Here is a 14,460-nt window from a genome sequence, read left to right as displayed (position 1 = left end):
GAGTCTCGCGAGTGCGGGATCATGCGATGCGCACTGCTGAGGCGTCCCATAATAGCACGAGTCGTCGGTCCAGTGATTCCAGCTTTTCGATGGTGGTCTAGCCTCAATTGACTCATGATTTCAACTGTGAAAATACTAAATTCTCCACAAAACCCCCTCAGATGGGTTATAATCAATTTTTGAATGCGAATTCACGTTTGTCGCTTTTTCAGTTTGCAATGATGCCTCTACTCTGATCTTAATTTATAGCTTCAGTACTGATTATCTTACTTCTGGATCCAGTGTGAATGGTATGCTTATTGATATTAGCTGCCTTTAACAATATCCTTATCTTTGGAATAGTTAATTTTGCTATATATATATATATATTCTGTTAACATAATGTCATTATAACGAAGCCTTTCCATTCAGTTCTGTTGCTTTTGTTCAAAACAGCACTGATTTGAATTGAAAAATCAGTTGTTATTGCTTATTCAATTATAATTTTTTCGAAACGGAAATCAGTATACAAACATTTTGACTGTATCTTTTACTTAAACCTTCATTAAAATCATAAAACTAAGAATTCAGTTTACAACTTATTGCATAAAAAGAAACATCCTATCTCACACAAGACTGTCTGAAGTAATTTGGATAGAAATCATTCATTGTTTTGAGATAGTTTTCATAGTGAATCGACATATATGGCAAAATTATAGGAAGAGATATTTCATTACTGGATCCTCATAGCATTGAAGTCCTTTAAAGACATCTATGCTTGTAAATCGGTGATCTGAAGCCAGACAGTTAAAATTTCTAAATTCAGTCAACTTACAATATACAGCTCAATTCCTAATATTATTAATAAGTCAAAGCCTCACTTCTAGCTTGGCTGAGATCACTAGATTACGGTTTTCTTATCGAACTTCTAGAAATTCTCCAGGAAGCTAGTCATTAGTAATCATAAAATTTGTCTCAGGTTGATGTCACTTCATGATGAAAACTATCTTCATCTTATAATAATATGATCTACAAAGCTCACTTTTGATAATTTGACTTGTTCAATATGAATGTTTCAATATTGAAGTTATAAAAACAACTTAATCACATCAAATGCATTTTAATTACTTGAAATAAATTGTCCCATCACCATATTTGTCCAAACGTTGTTGTAAATCATTTACTTGTTCATATTTGTAATTCACCCCCATTATCTTATTAATAAATAAGAAAATAATCAAATGTTCCTTCTAGCAATATAGAAGGTAAAATTTAGCTAACAGAAATGAAACTAATAATATTTATCAGAATGAGGGTTTGCGGAGATTGTATTATTGTAACAGTTGAATTTATGAGTCGATCTAAGCTAGACCACCACTGTAAACCTGGAAGCCACTGGACGCCCGTTTCGTCCTAGTATGGGACTCTTCAGTTTAGATCGACTCTTGAATTCAACTGTGACAATGATTATATTTATTTTTGATTGATTATTCAGAAATATCAGGATGACCATTAAACCGTTTAGTATAAAATGATTCAATCAAGTTCAAAGTGTAATAAATGATGGGATTTAACACAAATATATCAAGCCATCACAATAGGGGGTTATCAAGTCGAATAATTGGATCTATGTTAACGTTTATTTGATTAGAAACAATATACGTGACATGAATCAACAAGGAGCTAAAAGTGTATATATATACATATATAATAGCTTGTCTATTCGTTACAACACATTATTCGATTCTGTCAATTCTTAAGCTCGCCCAACCAACCCAGCTGTTTATAGGGAGGAGGTAAGGACTGTTTAACAAGTTTGCTTCGAATTCCTATACATACTTATAGACAGTTTATAAAACAATCTCTAGTATAGGATTGTGGAAATCGTTGTATTTCATTGAAATCATGATCGAGATTATGGATTCATACGGCTAAGAAGTCTCATACTAGGATGAAACAGCTGTCCAGTGTTCCAAGGTTTTCAATGGTGGTCTAACTTAGATCAGTTTATAACTGCAGTGTCCGAATACCAAAAACCAATATAAACATTCCAGTAGTGAGTAGGCTTCAGCATGAAGTCTTGACAAACGTAAATGAAGTGATTCAATTTTTATTTGAAATTACGTCTTTATGTGAAATATTTGAAAAAAAAAATCATTCTTTTTCCTTTTAATTTTCATCTTGATGTACTCGTCATCACGAGAATTACATTAAATGCTTTGCCTAGTACCTGTTTTTTTCAAAGTACGTGTAAATAAATCACTTTACACAGAGTGGTCTTTACAGGTTTCTCAGTTTAACTAAGTGAAAATTATCCTGACGAAACGACACTTCCATGTAGATTAGAAAGACAATTAAGTGCGTTTTACTTGTATACATAGTATTTACGTTAAATTAGTTTGTAAAATATCAAATATAGTCTTCATAAAACCTTTTAACAAATATTTATTGCCTATAATAATGCTACGAAATCGAGTAACTTTTTAAAGACTGCACTGACGAATATAACGGAACATTCGTTGCCATAAGAACACGTTAGTGTTCAAGAAAAAATTCAAAGATCTTTCGGAATGAAGTGGCTTTTTTCACGCTTTCGGGAGCTCTAACGATATCTAAAAAAAAATGGATAAGAGTGACTTTAGTTCACATTCTGCTCTGATACTTATTTTACAATTCTTCCCTTAATACTTTGATTTTCAATGAATCCCAGCTTTATGACTGGGATGAATTGTTACTAATCATTTTTAATCTAACTTAAACTACAATTAAAAAATTACTGATTGACCTAACGTCTCAATAAACAATTCAATAAGACTATGCAGATCATATAACGATATGAGTGAAAACATGAAGTTCAGAACTTTCTGTTTCATTGTCCAACGGTTTGAAATATTGATTTATTATTTGGTTAATTCCTACAAGAAATGAAGTGGTAATTTATAATCAGCAAGTCAATAAAATCACAAGACTGAGTAATAGAAAATAACCTACTTTCAATGCTTCAATAAATTGTAAAACACTAACAGCTCCTTTTTTATTTATGTCCATATTCTGAAGTACATCAGTAAATATTTTTCCATTATAGTTTACTTGACTTTTAAGAAGAAATAATAAGTCAACAAATGTACCACCTTCCGATTGCACATCATCTTGTGTATTGCCTACAATCAACTGTGGTCCATGGGTTATACATAATTCAGTGAAAGTTTTCTTAAGTGATTCAATTAACTGCATACATTCAAAGTCAACAGGAATTTCCTGCAATGTTAAAATAAATATTAACTAATATAGACTGTTTTTCTTTACACATTTAACCAAACTAAGGAAAAGTCCAAATCAATGATTGTTGTTTTGCCAGAGAAGAAATGAAAGTAGTCTTGTCACTATTTTAGGCATCTCAACGAAACATATGTCCTACACTATTAGGCCTTGAAATCATGACCCCCAGGTCGTGCATAAGTACTCAAGCGTGCATAAGATGGATAGGAATCGACTAAACTGTATTTCCTAACTTCCAACAATTCATGTTGTAATTTTAAACACAGCGCTGAAGACAAAAATGGATTTCCAAAAATAATCGTAATTACGAGAAAGCACTATTTATTCGGTGATTCCTTCAAATAGAATTTTTAGACTATTCTATCTACTACTAATAATATATAAAAGTAGTAAAATAGTATATACTAAAGTATTACCTCCATCATTATCTGTTTCAGTTTCAAACTCTGACATTTAGTAATCTGTTTGAAGAAATTGTACAATCCTTTTGTACTGATTGGATTACTGCTAACGTCCAAAACTCTCAACTTCGTTTCACCTGAATCAGTCGCCATATATATAGCTTGACCGATAGTTTCAATTTCTTTGTCACTTATTCGATTATGTTGTAAATACAATTCTTCTAGTGTTGTATTTTCTTTGATGATTTGTGCTACTTCTAGTCCAGATTTATCAGAAAATCCATTCCACGATAAATAACAGACGCTGATACGAATATTCTCCTGACAAACGTAAGTAGATTGATAATACATTTCTAGATTCATTGTAAATCATGATGCAGATTATTCTATATAACTATAACCATTGTACTTAAATACTGTCACCTTAATAAAGAAGACACTGCGAAAGTATAAACATGGCTAAATACTAAAAAAAACTATAAAAGCCAATATTTAGAGAAGGTTTTTTAAGTAATTTTCAACAGTAATCTTGAGGGAACTGGTGCTAATGTATGTTTCCATCCCTCATCACCCTACTTGGTAGTCTGAGGTATAGCCTCTCAGCTACTGGAGAAGGAACTGGACTTCTGTGGGACTGAATTCTCTTGAGAGAACTAGTAAATCCAAGGTTTAGTGTCGACCAGCTCCAACAAGCTTATTTCTTCACACAGTACTTACTGTTTTGAGTCACTTAGAGTAGTGGTGAAAGTGTTACTTGATTGATTGGATTCAACAAGGACAACGGAAGCATAAGAATCTGAAGTTGACCACCACTCTGTTATCAATTAATTGTAAAGATCAATAAATTATTGGCTGATAAGTGTGTAAACTGATGATGATAATTTAATAAGATGCTGGGATTTTTCAACTGGAAGAGTGAATTATTTGCTTATGGAGCGATCCCCGATTCCCAGTCACATAGGTTTAAGAAAATAGAACTACTGACCAAATGACTGGTTTATAGATCCGAGAATTATTTATATTATTGTGGAGAATTCGTCAATAAGATGGAATTTTCAGTTTTAAGTCATGAATTCGTCTTAGCTCAACGGTCTTAAAGTGAGACGTTTGCACTCAAGTTCGAATATCCCAGGTTTGATTCCGAGATACAGAGTCATGGATGCGTAGTGCTGAGGAGTCGCGTACCAGGACTAAATGACCGTCCGACATTTCCAAGATTTGGATGTTAGTCCAGCAAAGATCAGTTGGTGAATGAAAACTATGAAAAGCACTCATATATTTATATTTATGTAAAATATGATCAATCAATAGAGTTTAGTTTACGCTATAACACATTTTCAATAGAAAATGAAAATAAAGATTAAGATTCACATAACTTATTTTCGTTTCGTATCATCATGTTCGTAAACAGTGATGAGATCAACCAAGTCTTATTGTATGCATTGAATAAAAGCATAAATAACTAGTTCTGTCAAGATGTTCTCGCCGTTTTATTGAAGTTGTTTTTGTCACAGATTGATACTGGATAAGAAAAGCTGTATGGAACACCTAAAAGAAGCTGACTTATAGTTTATAATCTTATTTACAAATGAGCATAGTTTAGTCATAGTAGAAATAAAAATATCTTTTCCAATCAATCGCAATAAGTCTTCGTACGAAAAGTTGTCATCAAAAATAATAACTAACATTTAAATATTATACTTTTATTTTCGGTGTACCTTTAATCCTTTTGCAATATCTAAAGCACCTTTATTAGCAATTGAATTCCATGAAAGATCTATTTTAAACAATGTATCATTTGAACTAATTGCATCACCGAGAAGCTCAGCCCCATCTGAACCAATCTGATTTCGAGCCAAATTCAAATACGTTAAAACACGATTCATCTGGTTACGAGAATTTATAAAGATTTACTATATATTATTAAGTAAAGCAATCATAATTTTATAGTGATTTGAATTACTATTATTTATACTTGTCTGTCATTCCATTGTTTTTCTAACTAAAACAGACTATCAAAATCAGTTTCTAAGATTAATGACGAGTGGGAATATTATATTGCGTCCAACATAAAGGATTAGCTGAAAAGATCAAACTTCAATGTGACCACGCTATTCCAAAATGTAGTGTGGGCTACTTATATCCTTATAAGTAGTATATAGTGATGGTCGGGTATTAAATGTGTTTCAGTAAAAGATGGACAACAAAAGAACGGAAACGAAACCGCAATTGGTATGAAAATGCATGAACAATAATACTCGGAGACGACGGACTGATATTTGAAGAAGAAACGTTCAAGATTGAGACAACTGATTGATAATTTGCAAATTAACTGTTCACTGTATGCTTGTCAGATTTTAGTGAGATAGTCTGTAATCCTGTGCCTAAGTACATTTGATTGTCCACATCCGTTTTCTTAATCACTCAAAAAGAACCTAGATTCTAAACTTGTTATCGTACTAACTGAATAAGTCATTCTAAAGAAGTAATGGGACAAAAAAGATCCCATGAAATATATTGATATCAACTAGATCATTTGAAGATGATTACTAATAGATGGAATAAAAAATGCCATGAGCTCGAAACTATGAACCAACAGATAACTATTATTATGCGATGTTCTTAATAGCTTGTATTATAGACTAACATTAACACGACCATTTTCAAACTCGAAGATCACTGAACATTTAATTCATATCGGTAAGGAAAGTAAACATTTAGGCTTCTTGATGAATGCGTAAAGTTTAAACTACCGATTTGGTATCCAATAGTTCATAATTCGAAAGCAAGATGTAAGGACCCCTCAGTATCTACCGTATTCAACGGTTGTTCAACTAAAGTCAGTCAATGATACAAACTTAAAACGATATTTTCGTGTAAAATGTTTAGAGTTTTATTATTTTTTCAGCAAATTAAATCCTTACATTAAAAATTTTACAAATCTAAGTTAGTTATTAGAAACTTGAAGTGTATAGTTGGTATTAACGTCAAGTTGAAAAATGATTTCAGCTATTCCAGCTTGACGATCAGATCTTCTGATCTCCTGAATTAATTGAAATATTTCTGATCACATTTTGTCCATTTTCAATGCACTAATTTTAAACGCTTATATTTAAATTTCTGATACTAAACAATGAATAAAGTAAACAGTTGATAAACGATTTTCAAATACATGTATGATCTGTTTATTTTAAACCCTAGTGACATATTTTACAAAGGTTTGATGTAAGAAAAAAACCTGACAGTGGGTAAGAAATACCTGTGAAGTACACACCATTATTTTCTTTTAAAACTTAAAGATTTCAATTTTCTGTGTTAGTAAACATCTGATTAACTAAAATATAATAATAAATAAAATTTCAACTTACAGTTAAGATTTCTGCAAGCATACTACAAGAAGAATCTCCTAAATCACAGCCTAAATAAAGAAAAAATTATAATTTATGAAAGATTGTGATCTAACAAAAAAAATTGTGAGTTAATTGATGCTAGACCACTATGGAAATCCTGGAAACACTGGACAGCCGTTTCGTCCCATTATGGGTTTCCTCAGCAATGCGCATACACGATCCCGCCTCACGAGATTCGAACCCAGGACCTATTGGTCTCGCTCACGAGAGCTTAACCTCTAAACCACTGAGCCAGCGTTCACGAGCGACACCATTAGCTCCTAGGTTTGAATCTCGCGGGGCGAGATCGTGGATGCGCATTGCTGAGGAGTCCTACAATAGGACTTAATGGCTGTTCAGTGCTTTCAGGTTTTCCATAGTGGTCTAGCTTTAATGGACTCATGATCTCAACCAATAAAATTACTATAATATCCACAAAAACCTCTTCTGGAGAAAAAATTACTTCAATTCAACAGATTTAACTTAATATCAAGTTAAACTATTGCAAGTGATGTAAAGTGTCAACAAATGAACATTTAAAGTTGTTATATCTGCTTAGTATTTTAACTGTTACTTAAAAGAAACACTTTGTTCCATGAACTTATTTATTAGTTTAATATTCTTTCACCTTTGTCTGTAAATTATACGAAGTTCTACTGTTGTTATTGTCAAAGATTTGCGGTTGAACATCTCTTATTATAGTATAGATAGAAGATCAAATCTTCATTATCAAATTAAGGGGGTATGCAATAAATCACTATGTTTTGTACAGAAATCAGTATTTGAAAATATGATTTCCAGTGTAAGTTGACTTCTTGTATTGGAATTAATTTGCTATGCTACTTTTTATTATGTACCTACATCAGGTAGAATTTTTTTTCTACTCATTCTGAGTTTAACTTGCTGTCGTTGCCTCATTTATCATTGTCTTATGAAATTACCTTTTTGATAGTCAGTCAGCTACAAAGTACGACCAGGCACATATATGTATCGGTTCAAGTTGCCACAACTCATTAGCACAACAAGATGAACACCAGATTCATAGAAGTCGTTAATTTAATGGTGGTAATATAAAAAAGAAAGATTGTGTATAAGGATATGATACAGGGACAAGCAATTAGTTCGCAGAAAGAAAGATATATAGTAGTTTTAATCTCACAGTTTAACGGGAGACAAAGAGTGTATACACCTACTTTATTGTAGTCGATTATGAGCCATGTCACACAGAGTCTCCAACCATTGGTTACGATAGTCACGCGGACCTCAACCAAGTAGTCTGCATCTACCAACATGACTCAGATTAGAAGTTAGTGGCTTTATGGACTGATGCCACGTTTTGGTTTGGCCGCCCCTAACTCTCTTCCAACCATCCCCTATACTAGTCAGCATAGCGCGTCGTGGTAATCGGTGTTCAGGCATACGTAACACGTGGCCCAACCATCTCAGTCGATGAAGATTCATCACCTCATCAACTGATTTACCATCATTCCCTAATACCCTGTGTCTAACCTCACCATTACTTACCCGGTGATCCCAGCAGATATGAGCAATATTTCTAAGGCATCTGTGGTCAAACACTAGTAGCTTACGACTATCTTCTACTCCTAATGGCCACGTTTCTCAGCCGTAAAGTAGAACAGAGAGAACTGTTGTGCAGTATACTCGTCCCTTAATTAATAGACGGATATCTCGTCTTCGCCATAGCTGACGTAAGTTGGCAGAATCCAAACGAGCTTTCTAAATCCGCGCTCAGAGTTCGTAAGACATCAACCCATTAGGGCTGACGAGACTTCCAAGATAAGTGAAGTTGTCCACGCGTTCGACTACTTCACCCCATATCCTCAGTTCAGGTGTTGACGCAGTTCAGTCCTTGAGCAACAACTTGCATTTAGAGGGTAGGAACGCATCTCAAACATCCTGGAATTGTTGCTCAGTGCTACCAAAAGACTTCATTTTATCAGCGTGGTCAACAAACAGGACTATGGCATCTGCGTATCCTAAGTTGATAAGCGGACGTCCTGGTAGGAGGTAAATGCCTTTTTTAAAACATATAAATAACTTATTCTAGTGGACTATGCAAAATTTCGGAAATTTTAGTGATATAATGAAATATTTAGGGTATTATTTGAAAATCAAGTTATGTAAAGCATATAAACCAAAATACTAATCTGTTTTTGAGATTTTTTTTATCGAATTTCGGTTAGTGTCTTACTGTAGACTATTATATGCAAAGTAGCAATAAGCAAGCTTGTACAAGTTTAGCAAATGATATAATCGGAAAGAAAATGTTCTTCACTGAACTGTCTTCAATTTACTTAGTGATACGATGATTTACTTTTGTTATTTTAAGATTGCATATAGGTTAAAGATGGTCGGTTAGATAAATCACCAAGTCAATTCATTTTAATGGCAAAATTAAACACTACTTACTTTAGATTTAAGTAGTATCTCAGGTATCTGTCAATTTCGAGTTACTAAGCTCTATTAGATTAATTTGTGGTTCTGTTTATCTCACATAATTTAGAGGCAAATTCATTATGAACAAATGTTTATTGAATGATCATTATAAAAGACGGTCCACTGAGAATCTAACGTCCTAGTTTGTGACTTTGTACCTTAAAGTTATCTACCCTCATATCTAGGATCTTCCCCAGGTACCACTATATATTTAAACCTTACACTAAGAATTCCGTAGCTCAACTTGAGTCAGTTCTCGATGTTTCTTAATCCTTAACGGATACTGCTAATGATAATTACGATTGGCATCAAACCAAGACAAATCACTTGTCATTGAGGATTAATTTTCATTGGTTCTTCCACTGACCACAATCTGTGACCGAATAGATCTAATGAAATAATTAGTTTTAAAGCAATTCATTATCCATGGTAAAAAAAAAGAAATCATGATTATTTATTCGCCTGTGAAAGCAATTAATATGGTAAGATAATAGAACTTTATAATTGAAATCATACAGAAAGATTTCTCATATCAAATAAAGACAAGACTATATGATTGAAAGTCAATCAAATGATTTCATCATATTCTTATGTAATAAGAACAAAATACCATTATGTATGAAGTGAAAGTATTGACAAAAGGATGAAAAAACTGGGGGTTTTTTTTCGAATGAACTAACTATATTTAATATAATAATCAAAATAAAATTTGATGAACCATAAATAAACACAAAATGATTAAGACTTTCAGAAAAACACTTAGTTTAAAGACTGTTTCCATTAGCTATAATGTTGTAACAATATATTTCCTAATACAAATATTTATATATTCCATTCCCATCAGTATAATAAGGAAGAAGCACTGGAAGCGGATAGAACACACTTTTAAGAAAGCACACAAATGCATCACAAGGCAAGCCCTCACTTGGAATCATCAAGGCCAAAGAAAAAGAGGAAGACTAAAGAACCCATTACGCCTGGAAATGGAGACAGACATAAGAAGAATGAAAAAAATTCGGATAGAACTAGGAAGGAAGGCCCAGGACAGAGTGGGTTGGAGAATGCTGGTTGGCGGCCTATTATCCATTGGGAGTAACAGGCGTAACTAAGTAATTAATTCCCATCGGTGTTCATTATGTTTTATCATCAAGTATCAGATGAAAATAGGTTCAGTTTAAATAATAAAAAATTAGTCATATAGAACTTGCTTGATAAACATTTTTTCATATGAACTAGCGTTCAGAAATTATTTTTTATTTGATTTGTTATATCAATATGTAAAATATGGTGTCTCATTTATACATTTTGTTACATTATACACATTTAAATTCACTTAGTATTGTTTGTTCGAATCTTCCCATTAATGTTAAGAACTGGAACTGAGTGGATAACGCGATGGCGTTTGAAGCGACTGGTACTGGGTTCGAATCTCAGAGTGAACGTCAACAAGTCTGAGATGCAGGTACATCCAACAGACGAGTCCCAAACAGGACGAAACGCGCGTCCTGGATTCCACCACTAGCCACTATCCATCTTTGCTTATTATACACATTAGTTTTTTTGTTTTTTCATTAAACATAAAAGAAACTGTCTATAACATAAATGAAGGGTTTTTATTTCTTACTATCATTCATATTATTTATGATAGATACATGACCAGTCGTAGGATAGTTCTCTTTCACCAAGATCACTGAAGATTTCTATAAACACTTATAGTTTAGATATACCATTATCATTCATTTTAAGTCACCAAAGACATTACAAGTTGGAGTAAGAAATAAAAACTGATCAGTTTCATTATTGTTACCATTCTCTTACCTGATAAATCTAAATTTTTTATGGTAACATTTTTGATCAAATCATTGTACAATTCCATCAGACCATCTTTGCGTAATTTACATTCACTCAAAAGCTTTGAAGAAATAGTATATATACATATTATGAAGAACAAATTAGCATATTATTTTAACCTTAATCATTTACCTACATATCAAATAAATAATAAAGAAAAGAATTTTAAATAGTGAGCTGAAATTGACTGACATAATTATAGCATGGTGTTTGTTTTACCTACATATTTATTATTGCTTTGGCAATATATATCTGAGTATCATAATAAACATATTTTTTTTATATCCTTTGTACAATTTAAAGTTGTAGTAGTTTGGTTAGATCATTCGTTTACTCTGAAGAAGTGGCTTACATCAAGTCACGAAACGTCGGGAATATAATTTTTCTACTCATTAGTATTATAAGAAAAAATATATTTGTTATTGACTTTCTACCCAATGCTACAGTTATTTGAAACTATGAAGTTCAATCTTGGCATTGATACCTGCATATCTCAGTATCGTTGAAGAAATCCGTAGATCAATGTTCTATGCCTTTTGTAGTTCAGTAGCTAAGTTTATTTACATATTCAACTCCGCCTGATGTCCTTCTAAGATTACTTCCGGTCCCAAACCCGAGTAAGGAAGGAAGATTTTGCATGTGGTCAGCAACCACATCCCTTAGAAAACAACCTTGCTAAAAAACGATAATCAGAAAAGACAATTTGAACAATTTCAACTGTGCCCTCTGAAATTAACGATCTTGACTTAAAAGAATTATGACGCCTTATGATGAAAGTCGAGATTCATCGGAAGTCATGAGGCTGATGTCCCTTCAAACAACGAGAATAACAATTAATATAGTACATGGAATGCTCGGACAATGTGGGAGGTTGAGAAGACCAATGAAATAGTTACGGAAATGAGGAGGTACAACCTGACGGTGCTCAGAATAAGTGAAGCCGATTGCACTCAAGCTGGGCCGAAAACATTGGCTTAGGGAGAGGTGCTGTTGTAATCTTGTCATGAAGAAGGAAATGGTTCGCACATACATAGAGTTGCATTGATACTGTCCAAAAAAGACCAGAATCATCAAAGCGTCCTTCAAACAAAGGAGGCGGAGATCGCAATGATAGCAATGTAGGCGACAAAGATCAGTTCTATGAGAGGCTGTAATCAATCATAGCGGAGTGCTTAGGAAAGGAACTGAAGATCCAGATGAACTACCTAAACTCCAAAGTCAGAGTGAATAACAACGGTTATGGTGATATCAAGTTACGACATGAACTGACTAGAAGAAAGAAACGAGAACGGTTAGAGATTTGCAAATCTATATGCATTCAACAAAGTGGTTATAGGCGGTACACAAAGCTACATGGATCTCACCGGACCACACAACGGGGAACCAGATAAATCATATTTGCACCAGTAAAAAATTTACAAGTTGAATGGAAGACGTGAGAACCAGAAGAGGAGCTGACATAGCTTCGGATCACCACCTGGTTATGGACAAGACGAAACGGAAGCTAAAGAAACACTGGATAACTAGAGAAACAGTATTACAAAAGTTTAATACAGCCTTCCTTCTAGACACTGACAAACTCAACCAATTAAACAAAGCTCTCAACATTTATTTCCAAGCTTTATTAGATTGACTGAAAGAAAAAGAGACTGCCATGGATGAAAACTGGTAGGGGGTCAAAAAAGCTCTATCTTCAACGTACCAGCAAGTGCTTGCTCACAAGAAACACCATCATAAAAATTTGGTCTTTATCGAAATTCTAGACAAGATTCAAGAGCAGAAGAACAAGAAGACAGCAGTTAACCGCAGCCGAACATGAATAGAGAAAGTCAAGGTACAAACTGAATGCACAGATGCAAACAAGCAAGTGAAGAGGAGCATTAGATTTGACAAGCAGGAATATATAGAAGACCTAGCAACAACAAAGGAAAAATCTGCAAGAGAATGAAATATAAAACATTTATATGACCCAATAAAGAAACAGGATGGGAAATATAATCAACAAAAGAGATCGGTCAAGGACAAAGAAGGAAAGTCAGTCACTGAGATTCATGAACATTGGAACAAGTAGGTAGAACACTTTGAAGAACTCTTGAATAGAACAGCCCCTCTGAACCCACCGAACATCGAGTTGATACACACACCTGGGCGGCATCATCGATAAATATGGAGGGTCTGATGTAGATGTAAAAGCACGGATCGGCAAAGCAAGGGCAGTATTCTTACAATTGAAGATCAGGTGCGACTTAAAACAACTATCAGCTAACATCAAAGTCAGAATCTTCAATACAGTTCTATTGTATGCAGCTGAAACTTGGAGAACTACTGCAACCACCATCAAAAACGTACAAGCATTTATAAAAAGTTGTCTAGGCAAGATGCTCCATATCCGTTGGCCAGATACCATAAGCAACAGCCTACTGTGGAGAGAACAAAACAACTTCCAGTTGAAGAGGAAACTAGGAAAAGAAGTTGAAATTGGGTAGGACATACATCACGGTAATCATCAGACTACATCAAAAGATAATCTCGAAATCCAAAGGAAAAGAAAAAAACCAAGAAAAACACATTTCATCGGGAAGCAGAAGCAGGCATCAAAAGAATGAATGGCAATTATAAACAACTCGAAAGTAGAACCTAAGACAGAAATGAGTAGAAAATCCTGATGAATCCTAAAATAGAACAAAATGCACATCCTGTATTCCACTGATAGTCACACCCTATCTATTATTCTATATACGTATTTTAAAACAGTAAACAAATTACTTACCAATGTTTGTATAAATGTGTTTTCTTTTAAAACCTTTGATAAAAATGACAGGCTATTTACTTCTAATACATTATAAGACAAATCCAGCCAAGTGATCGTAGTGTTATGCTAAAATTCAATAATCAAATATAGTAATATACATTAAATCACAATAATTTTTTAATGTGTATACAATAACTAATAGATTTATTATTTTCATAGTTGAAATCATGAGTCAATTGAAGCTAGACCACCATCGAAAACCTGGAAGCACTGGACGGCCGTTTCGTCCTATTGTGGGACTCCTCTTCAGTGCGCATTCACAACCTCGCCTCACGAGATTCGAACCCAGGAC

At 33.6% G+C, this 14,460-nt stretch overlaps 1 protein-coding gene across 1 annotated transcript in view; it reads right to left on the bottom strand.

Annotated features, from left to right (window-relative positions):
* Positions 1-14,460, bottom strand: part of Smp_146650 (nalp (nacht, leucine rich repeat and pyrin domain containing)-related) — a gene marked incomplete at its 5' end in the record, with an annotated part of 26,404 nt that overhangs the window by 1,795 nt on the left and 10,149 nt on the right. Inside the window, 7 exons of the mRNA XM_018790803.1 lie at positions 1,108-1,193; positions 2,971-3,237; positions 3,675-3,980; positions 5,378-5,545; positions 7,028-7,077; positions 11,324-11,417; positions 14,127-14,234. Coding sequence (XP_018646038.1) covers positions 1,108-1,193; positions 2,971-3,237; positions 3,675-3,980; positions 5,378-5,545; positions 7,028-7,077; positions 11,324-11,417; positions 14,127-14,234 — 1,079 coding nt within the window. The remainder of the gene's footprint in view (positions 1-1,107; positions 1,194-2,970; positions 3,238-3,674; positions 3,981-5,377; positions 5,546-7,027; positions 7,078-11,323; positions 11,418-14,126; positions 14,235-14,460) is intronic.

The sequence above is a fragment of the Schistosoma mansoni genome, assembly GCF_000237925.1.
Source record: "Schistosoma mansoni, WGS project CABG00000000 data, supercontig 0037, strain Puerto Rico, whole genome shotgun sequence".
Classification (NCBI taxonomy): domain Eukaryota; kingdom Metazoa; phylum Platyhelminthes; class Trematoda; order Strigeidida; family Schistosomatidae; genus Schistosoma; species Schistosoma mansoni.
This window is presented reverse-complemented; position numbering and strand designations above follow the sequence as displayed.